The 20,678-nt window shown below is 44.1% G+C and overlaps 1 protein-coding gene and 1 long non-coding RNA gene across 6 annotated transcripts in view; one reads left to right on the forward strand and one right to left on the reverse strand.

Moving 5' to 3' along the window:
* Window positions 1-20,678, forward strand: part of ASH1L (ASH1 like histone lysine methyltransferase) — a 155,867-nt gene that overhangs the window by 99,252 nt on the left and 35,937 nt on the right. Inside the window, exon 7 of the mRNA XM_084613398.1 lies at window positions 19,568-19,662. Coding sequence (XP_084469524.1) covers window positions 19,568-19,662 — 95 coding nt within the window. The remainder of the gene's footprint in view (window positions 1-19,567; window positions 19,663-20,678) is intronic.
* Window positions 6,102-20,599, reverse strand: LOC311512266. Of its 5 annotated transcripts, XR_014709434.1 has the most exons (6): window positions 20,328-20,599; window positions 14,647-14,820; window positions 10,663-10,818; window positions 9,658-10,104; window positions 6,809-6,883; window positions 6,102-6,594 (listed from the first exon to the last, which is right to left on the reverse strand). It is a non-coding gene; the product is annotated as an uncharacterized lncRNA (long non-coding RNA). The 5 variants fall into 5 exon arrangements; XR_014709433.1 differs by lacking the exon at window positions 10,663-10,818; XR_014709435.1 differs by having other exon boundaries at window positions 9,658-10,818.

A 20,678-nucleotide genomic window follows, 5' to 3' on the forward strand; every position in this document is an offset into this window, starting at 1 on the left:
ACAAATTCATTGACTTCAGTGGAACTACTCGTGAGTAACTTCTTACCAGTGTGAGTAAGGGGCTTGCAATCTGGCATCTAGTATAATAGTTTTTATTTTAAAAACCACTGTGGTTTATTAAATTAATAGATTATTCCATGTCTTGGAATGATGGGACTGAATGTAATAGTAAATGGAAATGGTCCACAGAGAAGATACTCATACGCTAAAGATCTTTTCATAACCACCTAATTCCCTTTTACTGCTGTCCACTGTAATGTCCTAAATGGATTTCCCATTCTTCTCTCCAGTGTATTGTTCCTCCTTTTTTTCAGAGGGGCAACCATGGAACAATTTATCACAATATTTTTATAAGTTATTTGCTTGAATAAATATGATCACCAATTCTATCCCAGGACTAAGCTTCACCCATTTCCCTTTCTGCTACAGTAAAAGTGATTAAAGGAGGACTGACATTAGGGTGACACGAGTCACCTGAAAGTGGGCTTTGTATGATCATTTCTATTGGTTGGCCCTCTTTTCTCTTCTTTTTTTTTTTTTTTTTTTTTTTTCTTTTTTCCCATCCCATCTCTGCTTGCTGGCTGAAACTTGAGACTTGCTCCTCCACTTCCCTTTTGCAAGTTAAAATCGTAAGTGGGAGAGGAATGATTCTCAACCCTTAGCCAGTAAACCAGTATTAATCAAATTATTATAACAGTTTAGTAAGTCAAAAATTGATAACAATCCAATCTTATTTTCCACCTCTTGGGCAGGCATGAATTATCATTTGGAGTTGTTGCATTTATCATTAACGCCTCTATAGCTACTATTTGGTGTTTCATTAAAAATCATAGAACTAGTAGTTGGGGAATGAAGAGCTGTTAATACGTGTTCTTCTAGGTTTCATGTAATTTTACCCATACCCATATTTTTTTGGCTGTAAAAACGTCATGGTTTGGGAGCAAGAATGTAACTGTTATAATGACACAGCACCCTCTAGTGATGGTACAGTTAAGTGCTTGTCCATGTTTCCAGTAGAAGCCACTGTCTGCATTCTTACTTTTTTCCAATGTGGTATCGATCACTTATTCCCTTTTGCTCTTTACATTATACAACTTCAGATGTTTTGGAACCTCCAAAACTGGTTTCCCACGCTGCAGTGTGGGAGGACAATAGCAGTAGTTGCAGCTCTGCTGAGCTTTGTCATTTCTGTTTGGAGCCTCTCCTTGGATCAGTTATGGGCCAACAGCTAAAAGATAGCAGAGAAAATGTTTGTAGTGCCATTGAAAGCTGTAGCCTACCATTGCAGGGGTAAGGTCTGCATTCATTTCTCTGCCTCTGCTGCCTATGCTTAGGGAATTTGAATTATATAGGTTGCTACTGTAGGATCCCACTCTTTCAACTCAACTAGGTGTAAAGGTTTTCTTACAGTAGGCTGAAGGAAGCCCAGATATGCAGTGCAGTGCATCAGTGGAGCATGAACCCTGGGAAAAGAACCAAGAATTAAAGGGATGCTGTCTAAGATCTACCTCAGCTCCTCTCTATTTCCTAGGGTGGTTTTACTGCCTGGGATAGCAAGTTTGGTATTAGTGTACAAGTGGGTTTTCCCCAGTCTTCAGCTAATGCTGGAAAAATAATAAAGGCTTTTTGCTGACGAGATGCATCCTGATTTGATATGTCCAGAAAGCATAGGCTTGGAGATCTTATCTATATTGGGGCTCATTTGGAGTCTTGCAGAAGATGAGAACCTAAGGCCTCTCCCTCCTCAGAGAAAGGGGATACTTGCTTCAGATTTTATCGGAAGCTCCCAAAACTTTAAAAAGTCTCTGAAAATACAACATGCATTACTCTTTACAGCCTCATGAGACCGATAAAAAAGTAGTTCAGTGTGTGCCTGTGCAAGCCAGAGGCCTTGAAAACAAAGGAAGATTATGGAGGCCAATCATTGCTATTCACCCAACAGGGGCTTTTGTGGAGGAGTTCAGAGTCTCTCCCATCTTCCGTTCCTAATTATATTTAATAATTGTTCTAGCTCCTGGGGGAAAATAGTTACTGTGGGATACCTCTTCTAATGGAAATTTGGAGTCACTACCTCATGCAAGAGATGTTCTTCCTACCTCGGGAGTAATGTTCCTCTGGGGATAGTATTGAAAATATATAAATATTAACTAATAGAAGCCAAGATTCTAAGGTCGGAATACATGTTGGGTCTACAATTTTCTGGCTTTTTGTTATGTGCCTGCTGGTTTCTTCGAAGTTGCATAATACTCTTGGACTTATTTATTGCCTTGTTCAGGACATTATGACAGACAGGAGATCTCTTCAGCTCATGACATGGATAACAGAGCTATCATCCAAAATAAGAACAATAAACAGCTTTTCTCATCTCTAGTGGAAGTTCTGAGTTAAGGTCTGATGTATATAGCATATCTTAAAGATTGCTATCCTACTCTGCTTGAAAAAGGTTGTTGCTATCTTTCTTGGCCAAGATTTTTAATAGGGGCAAGTTGCAGATTTCCCTCATTGGGAATATGTGTGCTCATGACTCCTCCTTTAAATTGTTTGTTTGCAGAATTGCAGCCCTCCTCAGTTTTAGTTTCTTGTCCCCATGCTCCTGGGGCAATTTCCTTTTTTGGGAACAGATGAAAGAATGCTGTGATGGACAAATGGCTGTGGGCAGTCGTCTTGTGACCCTGCCAGCCATACTTCCAGCTGCACAGCAGTAGATCATCTTCTTGTGGTGCTGCCCCCACAGCTGTTTTGCCCAGACCAAAAGAAAACATAACCTCCTTTTAAGTCTAAATAAATTCTGTGAAAGCTTAACTGCCCCATGAATTTTATTTTAAGATTCACTTGTATGTCTTTAAACTATATAATACTGCATCACAGTCTTCATGTTTGTGATGGCAAAGCTTTACTTTTGACCAGAGACTGAAGTTAGATGGTGTAATGGTTTGCACTCACCTCATGCAAGAGCCCCCTGGTTGAGTGCATTTGTGCCTGCAGTTTTTCCTCCGCTCACGGTGCCTCTGTCAGCCGCTGCACTTGTCAGGCAGGTCTTTGGTGACTCAGCCCTCTAGCTGAGTCACACTCTGTCATGTACATAACAAACAAGCCCCTTCCGGGGTACACGGTCCAAAACGTCCTTAAGCACTGGGCTCAGTCTTTAACAGTCCAACAAGGCCCGTCAGGGTACCCTCATATGGTCCAGCTGGGTTGCAAGGTTCCTACTTTGGTATTGAACAGCCCTCCTATGGCTTCCTCCCTGGGGGCTCCTTGCATCTCCTTGAGTCCTCAGTGATCCCAGCCTTCCTGCTGAGCCATCCCTCTTGGACTCACTTCACTGACCACAGCTCCCTGCTGAGTCATTCCCTGGGTTGCCACAGTTCTAATTCTCTTCCTTAGGGCGTAGCCACTTCCCCTAGTGTCTGGAGGGTGGTGGGGAGACCCAGCCCCACCCACTGCTCCGGGTCGCAACCCTGGGACCTTTTAAGTATAGCAGCCTCATGCTCTGTCCCTTTATTAATTGCTGCTCTATGGTTCCCTGGGCCACTTCCCTGTAGCCCATCTTTGAGTCCCAGCAGCCAGCCAGCAGCTCCTTCCTTGCTCCCCTGGTCCCTGCCAGTAACTACCTGCTTAGTCCCAGGAGAGAACCAAGAGCTGTTCTCTGGCTCTCACTGTCCCTGACAGCAACTAATCTGTCCAGCTTCTTTCAGCCCCTGCAGCCAGCCAGGAGCACCTCTTGATCCCACAGTCTGACTCTGTCCCTCAGCTCCTTTTATACAAGCCTGCTGGACCCGGATCGGCTGATCCCTGCAGCCTCTTTCCTGATTGGCTGTGTCTGATGCTGCCTCTCTAAGCAACTAGGAGGACCCTCTCCACTACCCTTTTCTGAGGTAGTTTGGTCTCCAGCAGGGGCCTCAGGGCCTAGTCCACCCTGTCACAGACTGTCTGGAGCACTTGCTCATGCCGATTCCATTCTAGGTGTGTGCGTGCCCATGTGCATAGTTGGAGATTTTTGCCTTAGCGGTATCCATAGGGTTAGCGGTAGCACCCTCTTGAGTGTTCATGTGTTGGTATATTAGGCACTGCCAACCCTATGCTCTTTCAGTTCCTTCTTACCACCCATGATGCTTGGTCGCGCCTCCTTGTCTTGCATCACAAGAGTGTTAGCTGTTCTTACAGTCCATTGTTCAGTCTCCTTTGTTCATAGTTGATAGGTACTTAGACCTTTAAGTTAAGTGTTAGAATAATTGTTTAGGAGTTAGAATCCCAGCTGAGACCTTGCCTGAGAATGGGGCATGTCCCGGAATGAGGCATGTCCCGTTCCACAGGGTTTAAGCCATGTTCATCGTGCAACCGGCAAATGCCCATTAGTGACCCCCGCGAGAGCTGTTTAAAGTGCTTTGGGGGAGTCCCACAGAAAGGATAAATGCAGGATCTGCAAATACTTTTGCCCTCAAACTCTGAAGGAGCAGGATATCCACTTGAGGGCCCTCCTGGATGCTGCGTTTCATCTGACCTCGGAGCCCTCTAGATCAGACTCTACGCCCAGAATCTCAGCGTCAGCACGCAGCGCACCACCGGCACCAGAACCCTCCCAGCACCGTTCCCCCTTCTCGGTGCCTAAGAAGCAGTTGAAGTCGACTGGCCCGCCAGCACCGCAGAAAAAGGGGGCTTTGCAAAGGACCTGTGTCAGGCCACGTGCCCACCTCGGAGCTGCTTGGGAGTATCGCTGCAGTGGGGCCCCCTAGTCCAGCCAGGGTCCCATCCCCAACTCCTGGGAGCGGCAGGGAGTCCCAGCCCCTAGTAGGGTCATCTGTGCCCGAAGCGGGCCCAGCAGCCAAAGAGGAGGCAGGCCAATCAACACTGAAGACGCCAAGCCAGGCAACAGACCTGGCCAAGGCCCCGGCATCTATGGGTCGGTTATGGGATTGCCCCCTCCCTGATCACTGGACTGCAGGCATCGGTCCCCATCACCCCGGCCTCGGACCCTGGCACCGCAGCCTCAGTCCCAGATTAGAAGACACAGGTCCCTGATGCCAAGGTCTCCGCCTGCAAGGCACGGGACACTTGAGTCGTAACACCAATTCTCATACCCATGGTACCGTCTGGCCTCTTGCCAGAGTTCACCACTGTGCAGATCACCATTGCCTAGGCAGTCTCCCAGGCATCAATTTCCCCCCGGTATGGGATCATTCCTGGTCACAGCACTGGTCTCCAGTTCCCCAGTATCGCTCTTCGGGCAGGCACCAGTCATCACCTTCTCCTTACCGGTCGCCAATGAGGGTCAGTTGGCAGACTCAGGCATCTACAGCTCTGCTCTGGTCACTGGAAGGGCAATGGTCTGAGCCTGAAGGGAAGCTCAGTCCCTCACCTATAAAAGGCAGATCACTACCGGCCCGCAAGACCAGCATGGCTCCTACGGCGATGGTGGTGTGAAGGCAGGGGCAATGGCCCGCTCAATGGCAGTACTGAAACCCATGGGGTATACCTGTTATGCTGGTCCCGTACTGCCACCTTTCCTCCCAGGCTGCATTGGACAAGCTGCCCCCAGCACAGCCAGCACATGAGTCGGAACACAGTACTGAAGCCAATGTGCAGGCAACACAGTGGGCCCCAACGCCCAAGGAGCCACTCCTGGAGAAGCAAGGGGAAACTGCTCCTTTCCCTGCTGTGCAGTCATCTTTGTCGTCTCCGGACAAAGCGGTGGCTGGCCCCTTGCAAACGAATAGCCCCTCCAACGACTTCAAGGAGCACCAGGCCCTGCTCAGAAGGGTGGCTGCCAACCTGAACTTGGAGGTCAAGGAACTGGCAGAGGAGTCAGATGACCTCTTTAATGTTAGACCCTCCTCCACCCCGGCCCAGGTTGCATTGCCGATCTACCCAGGGGTCATTAAAATTGCCACATCTGTATGGCAGACCCCCTCTTCCATTCCACCTACTTCCAACAAGGTAGAAAAGAAGTTCTATGTCCCCGCAAAGAGATTTGAGTCCCTGTACACCCACCCTCCAGCAGGATCTCTGGTCGTGTCCACTGTCAATGAAAGGGACAGGCAGGGACAGGTGAGTGGCACGCCAAAAAATAAAGATGCCAAGAGGCTGGACTTGTTTGGCAGGAAAATTTATTCGACAGCCAGCCTGCAATTTTGGGTGTCTAACTCTCAGGCCCTGCTAAGCAGGTACAACTTCAACCTGTTGAATTCCATCAGCAAGGTTAAGGAGAGCCTCCCACAGGACCGAGCCCAGGAGTTCACCGCCTTGGTGGACAAGGGCAAAGCAGTGGTGAGAGGCACCCTTCAGATGGTCTGGGACACTATGGATTCGGCAACCAGGGTAGTCACCTCTGTGGTGGTCACTCATGAGGCACAGCTCCTGGTTATAGTCCTCTGAGCTGTCCTTTGAGCAGAAGATGCAAACTACCTTTCAGGACCTTCCATTTGAGGGAGCAGGGCTCTTTTTGGAGCTGACCAGAGCATGGCTTCATGGCCTTAAAGACTCCCGTGCCACCCTCCATTCTTTGGGCCTTCACACCCCTCAGTAGGCTAGAAAGCATTTCCGTCCCCTGTCACCTCTGCCTCCATCTTGGTCCTGGGATGTCCCCCGGTCCACCTCCTACAGAAAGAAGGACAGAGACAAAGGATTTAAATGGCGTCACCCTTTGTCTTCCCATTCCTCCGTCTAGCCTGGGTCTTCTGGCCAAGGAAGCCAGAAGCAGGTGTTTTGAGGATGCCCCTGAGGACGGTGCCCCAGTCACTTCCCAGGATCCACCCCCCTACTCTTTCCTCAACCGCCTGTGCCCCTTCCGATCATCCTGGTCGTGGCTGACCTCGGACCGTTGGATGCTCGACGTAATATCTTCGGGCTACACCCTGCAGTTTGCTCCATCTGTCATGACCGGGGACTGTTGATAAACGAGAAAAAAATCAACCTTAATGCCTGTAAAACACATAGAGTTAATTGGAACGGTCTTCGACTCTACTCAGGCCAGAGCCTTCCTCCCTGAAGCTCGGTTCCAAACCAGCAGACATGATCTTGTGCATGCAAACCCAGCCTCTCACCAGTGCTCGCACGTGCCTACGATTGTTGAGCCACATGGTGACCTGCACTTACATGGTCCGGCACACATGGCTCTGCCTCAGGCCCCTGCAGGCATGGCTGGTATCAGTCTACGTCCCTAGCAGACACAGTATGGACATTATGGTCAGGGTCCCAGACCACACTGTAACGCATGACCGGAAAGGGTTAGGGTTAGGGTCCCGCAGGATAAATGACTCAAATTCAACCCTTAAAGACATATGGGGAGATAATGTTGTGTTTTTGTATATTTACATATATATTGGTAATGGTCAACAATGTAATCAAACAGTCCCTGTCTATGCTGTATTCTGTTAATTCAGAGATCAAGAGGACATCTTAACATTTAAATAACTGGAAACATAGGATATCATCTCTCTTTGAAATCATCTGTGAAGGGTGGAAAAACAGGCAATTGCCTTATGTTAATCTGTGTGGATAATTACCGATGATGCTTAGGAAATGGGTCCACTTCAAAGTTCCCATGAATGCCGATTGTTCGCCGAAGGACTCCAAGCTGTCAAAGAAGGCCTGAAACTGTGTAAAAAATGGCGTGGGTCCTGATCCTGTTTATCGCAGATCTGCTTGAGGTTTCATGCAGCGGAAGCCTAAGCCATAGGGACTGAGATCCCAGCACTGACTGGACCACCCTGAATGTAAACATTGGACTATAACCTGTGTACTATTTCTGAAAAAACTCTTTGCATCTACAAAGCTCACCATCTCTGCTATGAATCTGAATCTCAAGATTGTTCTCAAGTCTGTATGTATACTGATCTTTTAACCATACTCTCTTTTCTTTTTTTAATAAATTTTAGTTTAGTTAATAATAATTGGTTGTAACCACGTATTTGGGTAAGTTCTAGAATATTCATTAACCTGGGAGGTAATGTATCCGATCCTTTGAGATTGGTAGAAGTTTTTTATGTGATGTATAAAATTTTCAGTAATCCTCCTCATATTTGACTTGGGTGTCTAGGTGGAGGCCTACGGCTGGGTTACTGCAAGTGAACTGTGTTGTTGGCTTCTTGGCAACCAGTGAGGTAATATAGAAGCTGTTTTGTGCTGACTTGGTAAATCTAAGTATTGGAATATTACACCAGCTGAAATATCCAGCTTTGGGTATTGTCTGCCCTATTCTTTGCAGTTCACCCTAATTGAGTGACCTCAGTTGGCTCCTCTGGGACTCCGGTCATACACCTACTGTCATCACTCACATGATGGCAGAATCCTGCATTGGTGTTGGAGGGGGTTCCCTTCACAGCTCCATCCCCATCCATGACCCTCGTCTCCAGTGCCACAGACCAGGTGTGGGGAGCCCACCTGGGCTATCTCAGCATGCAGGGTTGTTGGTCGAGTCACGATCACTCCCTACATATCAATGTCAGGGAGCTCAGAGCAGTTTGACCTGGCCTCTCAAGCCTTCCTACCTCACATAAAAAGCAGGGTAGTCCAGGTCCTGACAGACAATACTGCAGCTGTGTTCTGTATCGACAGGCAAGGTGGGACCAGGTCATCTGCACTTTGCCAGGAAGCCCTCCAGCTCTGGAACTTCTGTGTACAACACGCCATCATAGCCGCACACCTCCCCGGGGCGAGGAATGCCTTGGCAGATCGCCTCAACAGGATCTTCTTGTCTCACCACGAATAGTCCCTCCATCAGGAGGTGACCAGCTTCATCTTCCAGAAGTAGGGAACTCCCTGGGTGGACTTGTTCGCGTCCAGACAGAACAAGAAATGCAATGTTTCCTGCTTGATTTGGGGGATCGACAGAAGCTCCCTGTCAGATGCTTTTCTGCTCCCGTGGTCAGGGGCTTTTTTATACGCCTTCGGTCCGGTGCCGCTGATTCTCGGAGTCCTCATGAAAATCGAGCAGGACAGGGTGACGGTAATTGTCATATCACTGGCCTGGCTGCACCAGCACTGGTTCGGCACGCTGCTGGACCTCTCGGTGGTTGCTCTGTTACGGCTGCAGCTCAGGTCAGTCCTGCTGTTCCAAAACCACGGTAGTCTTCTGCATCTGAACCTGGCGGTGCTGCACCTGATGGTGTGGCTGCTGCATGGTTAAATACAGAGGAGCAGGAGTGCTTGGTTGCTGTCCAGCAGGTCCTTCAAGGCAGCAGAAAGCCCTCCACCAGAGTGACCTACCTGGCCAAATGGAAGCGGTTCACTTATTGGACTTATTGAAAAGTATTCAGCCCGACCAGACCTCGCTCCATTTGATCCTGGACTACCTTCTGCATCTCAAGTTCCAAGGCCTGTCCCTTTCATCTATCAAGGTCCACTTGGCCGCTATTTCGGCCTTCCGTCCGCCACTCGAGGGTGGGTCGGTTTTCGCCCAGGACATGACTGCCAGGTTCCTCAGTGGTCTCAAGTGCCTTTACCTGAACGTCAGGGACCCCGTTCCACAGTGGGACCTGAATCTTGTGCTGTCACGGCTCATGGGACCGGCCTCCACCCGCTGGGTCTCCGAGATTAGGGCACTTACCTCGGAACCGCCTTACACAGTCTTCTACAAAGACAAGGTCCAGCTGCAGCCACACCCGGCTTTCCTGCCCAAGGTGGTCTCACAGTTTCATATGAGCCAGGACATTTACTTACCTGTCTTTTTTCCAAAGCCGCATAAGTTGGAGGAGGAGTGTAGATTGCATTCCCTAGATGTCAGGCAGGCACTAGCCTTCTTCATTGAAAGGACCAAGCCATTCTGCAAGTCGACGCAATTGTTCATCATGGTGGCCAACAGGATGAAAAGTCGTCCAGTGTCCACTCAAAGAATTTCTTCTCGGATCACTCCCTGCATTTGTTGCTGCTACAACCAGGCACTGGTGCCACCTCTGGCGATTGTCACCACCCACTCAACCAGGGTGCAAGCATCATCAGCAGTTTTCCTAGCCCAAGTGCTTATCCAGGACGTCTGTAGGGCAGCCACCTGGTCATCTGTCCGCAGGTTCATGTCCCATCATGCACTTAGCAGGCCCAGGATGAGGCTGACTTCAGTAGAACAGTACTTAAAGCTGCTAAACTCCGAGGATACTGCTTGTGAGTCACCTACAATGGAATTGACATGAGGAAGCACTTGAAGAAAAAATGGTTACCTACCTTTTTGTAAATGTTCTTCGAGATTTGTTTGTCATGTCCATTCCATTACCCGCCCTCCTACCCCTCTGTCGGAGTTGCCAGCAAAAAGGAACTGAGAGGGTGTAGAGTCGGCAGCACCTAATATACCACTTGAGGGCGCTACAGCCGACCCTATAGATACCACTAAGGCAAAAATCTCCGATGACTGTGCACATGGTCGCGCACACACCTAGAATGGAATGGACATGAGCAACACATCTCGAAGAACAACAGTGACAAAAGGGTAGGTAACCATTTTTTCTTTTACTTTGATGATTTTCCCCTTGGTGTAACAGAATGTAGCTACAGGTTTCTTCAAGTTTCACTTTGCTGCCTACAGAGTTCTAACCCCTGGGAAGTAAGGGAAGACAGTAGTGGAAGAGAGTGAGGAAGGAGAAGAACAGAAATGGAGAAGTTAACAGGTTAAAGACCATAAAGAAGGGGAGTAGGAGTAAAATAAAACAGCATTTCTGGTTGCATTACCCTTACCATCTGACTGGGAGTAGCGGGGTTCTAGAGGCCTCACATTCAACCCTTGAAGATCACCAAGTACTTCATGCCAGACTACAGCAGCCACTCTGACTAACTACTGCTGATGGCTTTTAAAGAGAGTCCCATTTAGTCCACTGCTGAGAAGAATGGTAACTGCAAGGTAGAAGGTGCCAAGTATCAGAGGGGTAGCCATGTTAGTCTGTTTCCACAAAAACAACAAGGAGTCCGGTAGTACCTTAAAGACTAACATTTATTTGGGCATAAGCTTTCCTGGTTTAAAAAAACACTTCTTCGGAACTGGGGTTTTATACCTACGAAAACTTATGCCCGAATAAATCTGGTAGTCTTTAAGGTGCCACCGGACTCCTCGTTGTTTTTGCAAGGTAGAGCTTTTATATTTATATCCACAAAGAAGCAAACCAAATTGTGGGAAGGGATGATAGCGAGAGGAATCCTCCCTTCTCTACCCCGATTATATTTTTACTTAGCTATCTGTGAAAAAGCCATTTCCACAGAGTCCCATCAAAGCTTTTCTGTTGTAACTGTCATGGGGAATCATTTCCCTGGTGACTGTAGAAAAGTTATTTGGGCCCTAATCTAGTGCTCATGTCTGTGAAGGAAAATGGGTGTGGCATGTGCTGCCTGTTTGGAGAGTCCCCAGTCTGTAATGCTCGCCTTCAGCTAGAATAGTTCTTTGTACTCACTGGGGGAAATACTTCATAAAGTGTAAGGCATAGAAATAATTAGATGCTTGTCCTCATCAATAACATGCAGCAGACTGGCTCCAGCAGGCATTTGTATCAGTGACTGTGAGAACACAGTCAGCTCTGCACTGGGAATTCCTACTGCATTTACCATCTGTACTGAGGTTTATCTGTTTACTAAACTTCCATCTTTGGTCCAAAAAGAAAACTGACTCTTCCCTGATAAAACCATCTCCACAGAAAGCAGCCCAGTTGGCACCCAGGGAACCCTACTTTTGCGTTTCTGAGAGGCCATCATTTATGAAATGAAAGAGAGAAGCCTTCCCATAAAGATCATTGATAAAAACAAAAACAAAACCTTCATTTCCTCCCACAAACTCCTACCCAACATAACTCAGTGTCTTTTATCGTCCCAGTGTGAACACATGGGCATGTTGCTGTTGACTTATGCAACACATTCCCCTGATGTATGGTGTTATGAGACGTTCCTTTGAACTCACTTGTACCGTATTTATGTTTATAAAATATGAATCTTAACTCCCATTATATGTGGCTTCTCATCTTTGACTTTGTGTTTAACTTTCCTTTTCATTAAAATTCACCCTTACCAAGATAACACATCCAGATCTTACACCCTTTCCAAGTCAGTAGCGTTTGCACCTAACGTTAACCCTTTAGAAACTACAGAGAAACAGGCACATATTTTTATATAAGTAAAAATTTATCATCTCCTTAGAGTATCCTCCATTTGTGTGTAATATCTGAACTGCCAAACCAGAATTTCATGAAGTCCAATATCCAGTCTGTATTAGTGGAGAGTACCATATGCTTCAGAGGAAGGGCTAGAATCTCTAGAATCAACATTACAGAATAACCTGCCTTTAGGAGAAGTTTCATAGACTTTAAGGTCAGAAGGGACCATTATGATCATCTAGTCTGACCTCCTGCACAGTACAGGCCATTGAATCTCACCCACCCACTCCTGTAACAAACCCCTGACCTATGTCTGAGCTATTGAAGTCCTCAACTCGTGGTTTAAAGACTTCAAGGTGCAGAGAATCCTCCAGCAAGTGACCCGTGCCCCACGCTGCACAGGAAAGTGAAAAACCCCCAGGGCCTCTGCCAGTCTGCCCTGGAGGAAAATTCCTTCCTGACCCCAAATATGGTGATCAGCTAAACCCTGAGCATGTGGGCAAGACTCACCAGCCAGACACCCAAGAAAGAATTCTCTGTAGTAGCTCAGATCCCACCCTATCTAGTGTCCCATCACAGGCCATTGGGCATATTTACCGCTAATAGTCAAAGATCAATTAATTGCCAAAATTAGGCTATCCCATCATACCATCCCCTCTATAAACTTGTCAAGCTTAATCCCTTGAGGCCAGATATGTCTTTTGCCTCCACCGCTCCCCTTGGAAGGCTATTCCAGAACTTCACTCCTCTGATGGTTAGAAACCTTCGTCTAATTTCAAGTCTAAACTTCCTGTTGGCCAGTTTATATCCATTTGTTCTTGTGTCCACATTGGTACTGAGCTTAAATAATACCTCGCCTGATGTTTCCCAAGTCCAGATTAGCTTTTTTCACAGGCTCATAGTCATCCTGTGATCAACCAACACTCTGAGGCCCTTCTCCTCCTCTGTTACTTCCAAGTGATGCATCCCCAGTTTATAACAAAAATTCTTGTTATTAATCCCTAAATGTATGATCTTGCACTTTTTCACTATTAAATTTCATCCTCTTACTATTACTCCAGTTTACAGGGTCATCCAGATCTTCATGAATGATATCCCAGTCCCTCTCTGTATTGGCAATACCTCCCAGCTTCGTGTTGTCCGCAAACTTTATTAGCACATTACAGTGGCTTCTCATATAGAAGTCTTTCCAGGCCTTTAATAATTTTGGCCTTCTATCTCTTGTACCCCTTTAATTTCTACTGCATCCTTTTTGAGAAATAGTTGACCAGAACTGAACACAGAACTAGAGATCAGGGTATGCCATCTATTTATATAATGGCATCATTACCTTTTTCAGCATTAATTTTCTGTTGCAACTTAGCATTTTGTTTGCTTTATTAACCACCACTGCACTTTAAACAGAAGCTTTCACTGATCTGTGCACACTGGTGTTCAGTTGTTTTTCCAAAATGGTTACAGTTAATTTAAAGCAGTGGTTTTCAAACTTATTTGATCGCCCCCTCCCTCAAACAACCAATGAAATTGTTACATGCAAATTATCTATAGGGTAAGGATGGTAATTGGTTGAGTTACCTTTGATATCACAGTGGTCTAAGCCTCTTGGCATGGCATAGCTGCATGCCTTATTGTAGCTGAAACCCCATGCTGTCTCAGGGTGTTGATTGTAAAGTCAAAATGGCTGAGAATTTAATAATTTGACGGTAACAGAATGCAAATCTCAGTGATGTTTGAACAAGATGATAAATCTAAAAAGCAGAGCTCTCAACCATGCTTGTAGCTGTTTCCATCACTTCACACTGACTCAACAGACATTCTAGGCTTCAGAGTGACACACCTGGAATCTTTATATACAGATTTTAAAAACACAGGTTCTAGTCTGGAACTTTGGGGCACCCCACTGCTAACTTTTGCCAGGTTGAAAATTCATCATTTATCCCTACTCTTTTTATTTTCTGACTCTTAGCCAATTTCTGCTCACTGACCTATGCCCACGTAGCTTCCTGAATAGTCTCTTGAGTGACTTTGAAGACTTCTCGAAAGTCCAGATAAATTGTCATGCAGTCCTCCTTTATCTATTATTTTGTTGACACTTTTCAGAGAATTCTATTATATTGGAGAGACATATTTTTTCCTTATTTAAGCCATGCTGGTTTGTCCCTATCCTATTATTTTTCATGCAGGTGTTTTATAATTCTGTCTTTAATTATCCATTCACTCAGTTTTCCTTGTACTGGAGGGAAAGCAGGGTATATTTTCTACCCTCCGCTTGTCTGGCACGGCAGCTTTTTTTAATGAAAAATTGCATATTTTTGTTAGGAACTCAGACCCTCCTTAAATTCCTTGTACTCTCGTTATTTTACCTGTAAAAAACTGTGCATACCTGTGGCACTATATAAATAATAAGAAAATATACTGAAACTGTTTGACTTTTGTATTTTCATATTAAATAATAATAATAATAATAAACATGAATAATGCTTTGCACTTATAAAGCATTTGCACCTTTCATCCAAGGATCTCCAAGCATACTAAAAAGGTGGGTAAATATATACCCATTATACAGGTGGGGAAAGTAACTCACCTTTTGCAGGTCCTCTTTAAGAAGTTAGTGGCAGAGCCACTTGCATCTTTATTTTATATGATGTTTGATACAGTAAAGATCCTTGGTGATTGGAGGAAAGCAGATGATATGCCAATTTTTGAAAAAGCTTGCAAGGAAGAGGCTGTTAACTGCAGACCAATAACTGAATTCTGTCTGAAAGAACATATTGGAATGGTTTATTAGGAAAGAAATTGTGCATCACTTAGCTGAAAATGCACACGTTCAATATGAATATATCATATCAAACAATACAGTATTTGATGTCCAAAGACTCACTCGTGCCTTTTAGGCTGTAGCCTGTGTGCTCCAAGGGATCATCAGGTAGCATTTTGCCACCAAGAGGAGTTTTATGTCTCTTGGAGCTCCCCATGCTCGAGGGAGCAGTATGTGCTCAGCTTGACTAGTGTGCAGAAAAGTGAGTCCCCACATCTTTTAGCTTGGCTGTCACCACTGGTGGTGCTGCAAGCAGTAGTCTTTGCAACTCAGGGAAGTCCATGGACAGCATTGTGTCTGGGTTCTGTTCAGGGGATGAAAAGGTTGGGGAGGCTCCTGAACATAGGTGCTGTGGCTGGTCACAGTCTTGCCCCAAATGAAATGAAAACAGGAGAGGTAATTGTCACAATGGAGGCTAAAATTATTTCACTGGGTAATTGTGATGTGGAAGATATTTTTCAGTCTCAGGAAACATGCATGTATATGAAGATATCTAACCAAAATATGGAATATTCATTATAAGTTAGATGACAGAGAGAAAGAAAGTGGGTGAAGGGTGGTGGTGTGTAATACTCATGAATGCCAGAAGAGAACCAACATGATGTTAGGCTACATACATCATAAGTAAATTAGGGAAATGTGGTCTTTAGTGAAATTACTATAAGGTGGATGCAAAATTGGTTGAAAGACCATACACAGAGTAGTTATCCAGTGGTTCACTGTCAAACCTGGGGGACATATCAGATCACAGGGGTTTGTCTTGGGTCCAGTACAATTCAGTATTTTCATTAGCTGCTTGGAGGACTGGAAGGGACCTCAAGAAGTCATCTAGTCCAGTCCCCTGTGCTGAGGCAGGACCAAGTAAACCTCCTAAACAATTTCTGACAGGTGTTTGTTCAGTCTGTTCTCAAAAACCTCCAATGATGGGAATTCCACGACCTCCCTTGGAAACTTATTCCAGAACTTAACCACCCTTATAGTTAGAAAGTTTTTCCTAATATTTAACCTAAATCACCCTTGCTGTAGGTTAAGCCCGTTACTTCCTGTTTTATCTTCAGTGGACATGGAGAACTATTGATCACCATCCTCTTTATAACAGACCTTAACATATTTGAAGACTTTTCTCAGGTCTCTTCTTTTATCAAGACTAAACATGTCCTGTTTTTTTAACCCTTTCTCGGAGGTCAGATTTTCTAAACCTTATCATTTTTGTTGGTCACCTCTGGACTCTCTCCAGTCCATCCACATCTTTCCAAAAGTGTGGTGCCTAGAATTAGACACAGCACTCCAGCTGAGGCCTCACCAGTGCTAAGTAGAGCAAGACAGTCCTCTAGTGTCTTACACACAACACTTGTCGATACACTCCTAAATATTAGCCTTTTCCACAACTCCTTCACATTGTTGACTCATTCAATTTGTGATCCACTGTAACCACCAGATCTTTATCAGCGGAACTACCACCTACCCAATTATTCCCCGTTTTGTAGTTTTGCATTTGATTTTTCCTTCCTTAGTGACGTACTTTGCAGTTGTCTTTATTGAACTTCATGTTGTTGATTTCAAACCGGTTCTCCAATTGTCAGGGCAGTTTTGAATTCTAATCCTGTCCTCCAAAGTGCTTGCAACCCATCCCAGCTTGGTGTCCTCTGCAAATTTGATAAACATACTAACTACTCCATTATCCAAGTAATTAATTATAATATTTAATAGTATCGGACCCAGGACTGACCTCTATGGGACCCCACTAGATACACCTTCACAGTCTGGCAGCAAACCGTTGATAACTACACTTTGACTGTGGTCTTTCAACCAGATGTGCACCACCCTGTAGTAATTTCACTTAGGCAACATTTCCCTAGTTTGCATATGAGAATGTCACGTGGGACTATGTCAGAAGTCTTACTAAAATCAACATATAGCACACTGACTGCTTCCACCTTATCCACTAGGCCAGTAACACTGTCAAAGAATGATGATGTAGAAGCAAATGCATACATGAGTTTGAAGCAAAGTTGGATATATACTCGGAATTAAGTAACAAATGTAAGTGTATCTAGAAGGTAGAACAATGGACTCAGAGTGATGGTACTTCAGTTCCATTCCTGGATCTGCCACTGATTCACTGTGTGATATTGAGAAAGTTGCTTAATCTACCCGTGCCTCAGTTTCCTTGTCTATAGGATGGGGATCATACTGATTTTTTCTCAAGTAATAAAGTGCTTGGATGAAAGGCCCTAAGAGCAAAGTACAATAATAATATAAAAGAGGTGGAAGAATGGTTCTGCGCATAAGGCGCTGCTTTGGGACTTCATGTTCACTTCCCTGCTCTGCCATAGACTTCCTCTGTGACCTTGGCAAATCACTTAATCTCTCAGTCTCAATTCTCCATATGTAGAATTGAGTTGTTAATACTTTTTCCCACCCTTTGTTTTTTTATTTATTTAGATCCTAAACCTGCAAAAACTCTTGCACATGCTTAACTTTATGCATTCAAATAGTCTCATTGACTTTTAGCAATTGAGGGTACTCAACCACTGGAACAGATTACCAAGGGATATGGTAAATTCTCCATTACTTAAAATCTTTAAATCAGGGGTTGGCAAACTTTCAGAAGTGGTATGCCGAGTCTTCATTTATTCACTCTAATTTAAGGTTTCGCGTGCCAGTAATACATGTTAACTTTTTTAGAGGGTCTCTTTCTATAAATCTATAATATATAACTAAACTATTGTTGTATATAAACTAAATAAGATTTTAAACTGTTTAAGAAGCTTCGTTTAAAATTAAATGCAAATGCAGAGCCCCCCGGTCCGGTGGCCAGGACCCGGGCAGTGTGAGTGCCACTGAAAATCAGCTCGCGTGCCATCTTTGGCACACGTGCCATAGGTTGCCTACTCCTGCTTTAAATCAAGATATATGCTCTAATTCAATCACGAGTTGTTGGACTAGGTGCAGGAATTCACTGGGTTAAATTTGATGGCTTATGTTATGCCAGAGGTCAAATAGATGATCCTAATGTTTTTTTCTTACCTGAAAATCTAACTCTGTTACTTGCATGAATAAAGTTAAGTACATATGTCTTAGAAAAATCAAAGCCTTCAACTATAAACTCTTCAGCACGGGGAGTGTCTCATAATGTACAACACCCAGCATAACAAGTCCCACATCCAAGTTGGGGTATCTGGCTGCTATTGTAATACAGATAATAAATAATAACTAAATGAGTGAATATACTTGCCGAATAAATACACCTTCTGTTAGATAAGAGAGGGTATTGACAGAAAGGGCTGAAGAAGGAGTAGAACCACTGGTTTTCTCCATCCATAAATCCTCTTTCTAGCCCTCAGAAATTCTTATTGGCTGTTGTCCCTTTAAACTCTGTTATCAATGTCAAATTGGGTTTTTTTTAATTGATGACTAAACATTCCATTTTCTGATTCAGTACCCTTTATATACTGTGCCATAGTATGTTGTTTAAAATTTTTCTTTAAATAAAAGTAAGAATTTTTCTGTCCCCCTGCTCATGTTTAGATGGGCCTGGTGAGTATGCCTCAGACCTACAATACCAAATGTGCACAGGCTCACTTCTTTCCCTCCCCTTTTCCTCTGCTGGTTGCTGTCTGTTTAGTTTCAGCACTTCTGCTGTTTTACTGGTTAACAAACTCTTGAAGGGTTTGGAGGAGGACATATGCAGTCAACAAAACAGTGAAACTGACTATACACAAAATGCTATCAAATGCACTAAGTGAGCAAACTGAAAAAAGCGTATATTATTTTATTTAATCTCTTACCTTTTTTGTTCTAGTAATCTTGGACATTATTTATAACAACTGTAGGTACAAATATTGAGATGGAAATGTGATTTTTTCAAGTCGATGTTTTCCCTTTCAGTATTGTCCACAAAGAAATTATACAATTAAAAATAATTTTGACCATTAGTCTTGAAACAGGTAGGTTAGATCTACTTGGAAAACATCTTGGAAAGTTGATTTAGGCTTTTGGAGTTTGTATCTTCTTTAGTCCATGTAAATATGACATGTAAAAATAACCTATATGAGCCCAGGTTACAATTTTCAAAATAAAAGGAGTACTTGTGGCACCTTAGAGACTAACCAATTTATTAGAGCATAAGCTTTCGTGAGCTACAGCTCACTTCATCAGATGCATATCGTGGAAACTGCAGCAGACTTTATATATACACAGAGAATATGAAACAATACCTCCTCCCACCCCACTGTCCTGCTGGTAATAGCTTATCTAAAGTGATCATCAGGTGGGCCATTTCCAGCACAAATCCAGGTTTTCTCACCCTCCACCCCCCCACACACAAATTCACTCTCCTGCTGGTGATAGCCCATCCAAAGTGACAACACTTTACACAATGCGCATGACAATCAAGTTGGGCTATTTCCTGCACAAATCCAGGTTTTCAAAATAGTATGCCTAAAGATACCTACATTCCTATTTAGACACTGAAATACAAGTGGCCTGACCTTCAGAAGCCCTGAATCCCAGAAAAGGCCTGATTTTCAAGAGTGGTAGGGGTCCAGAAAAGTGGTACAGACCATTACTGTCTGACAGACTAGAGGATTAATACCTTCATTAGCATAGAAAGTGTTGTTTTCACAAGTGATAAAACTCTTTCTCACTCTGGCTTTCTCTGCTTCTTTCTGCCTCTCATTCTCAGCCCAAAGAGCCGCCTGATCCAATTAAAGAAAGAGAAGCTGGAGTACACTCCTGGAGAGCATGAACATGGATTGTTCCCAGCTCCTATTCATGTTGGTGAGTACTTCATATATGTTTTCTATTGCTGAGAATCAAGTGCCACTCCTCAGGTTGGGGGTTAAACTTTTCCATTTAGATTTTCTGTTCTCTCTCTCTCTCTCCTTTTCCTCTCCACTTTTTTCTGCCTTTTTCTTGTAGAGTCACTCATTTCCCCTGCTCTTTAACTGTCAGAAGTCATACTTATTCACTCTGTGCTCTGTGAACTGTCTTTAGTCTAACAGTTCAGACTGAAGGGCACTCTGTGTGTTAGGTTTGTTTTTGTAGAAATGGCTTTGTAGCTGTTCAACAACCAAAGTTTCTTGTCCCCAAAATTGTATCAAACTCATTTGATTCAGACTCTGAATGCTTTCATCATTCAGAGGTCTATGGGAACAAGATGGACTATATGAGAACTACAATAAAAGCTTCAATTATTTTTTGGATTTTACTGTTTGCAATTTTTCTGTTTACTCTACATTGTCAAGATCTTAATCTAGTTTTCATACTGGTTTATCAGTCAGAAAATAAATGTTACTCTTTAAACATTATATACTTTGCTTAAATGTTGTACAATAATTTTCTTTTCAAAGCAGTATTAAAGTAGGATGGAAACCAGTAAAATAATGAACACCTGTTATATCTCTAAAACAAAACACAAACATTAATAAATCCTTCCCACATACCTGTGAATGTTTTTAGCTTCCACTTTCTAGATGAGGAAAGGGTAGATACAGAGAGGTTAAGTCACTTGCTCAAAGTCATACAGGTTGAAATTCACCTTTGTGCAGAAGGCAAGTGCAAGACGTGCATCACTTCAGTCCTATTTTGAGAGTTTAAATAAGACTTAAGTGATGGGTAGGTCTTGTGCTGACTCTCTTTCACAAAGGTCAGTTACCCCCCAATGTGCTAGTGGTAGCGTTAGGATTAGAACCCAACAAATTCCTGGCTCTTAGTCACATACTCAGACTACAAGATTATACTGCTTCAAACTAGTTTATAGTTTGACATTAGGACTTCCAGACTGAGGGCTTTCA

This window comes from Lepidochelys olivacea, assembly GCF_965140295.1.
Source record: "Lepidochelys olivacea isolate rLepOli2 genome assembly, chromosome: 24".
NCBI classification, from domain to species: Eukaryota; Metazoa; Chordata; order Testudines; family Cheloniidae; genus Lepidochelys; species Lepidochelys olivacea.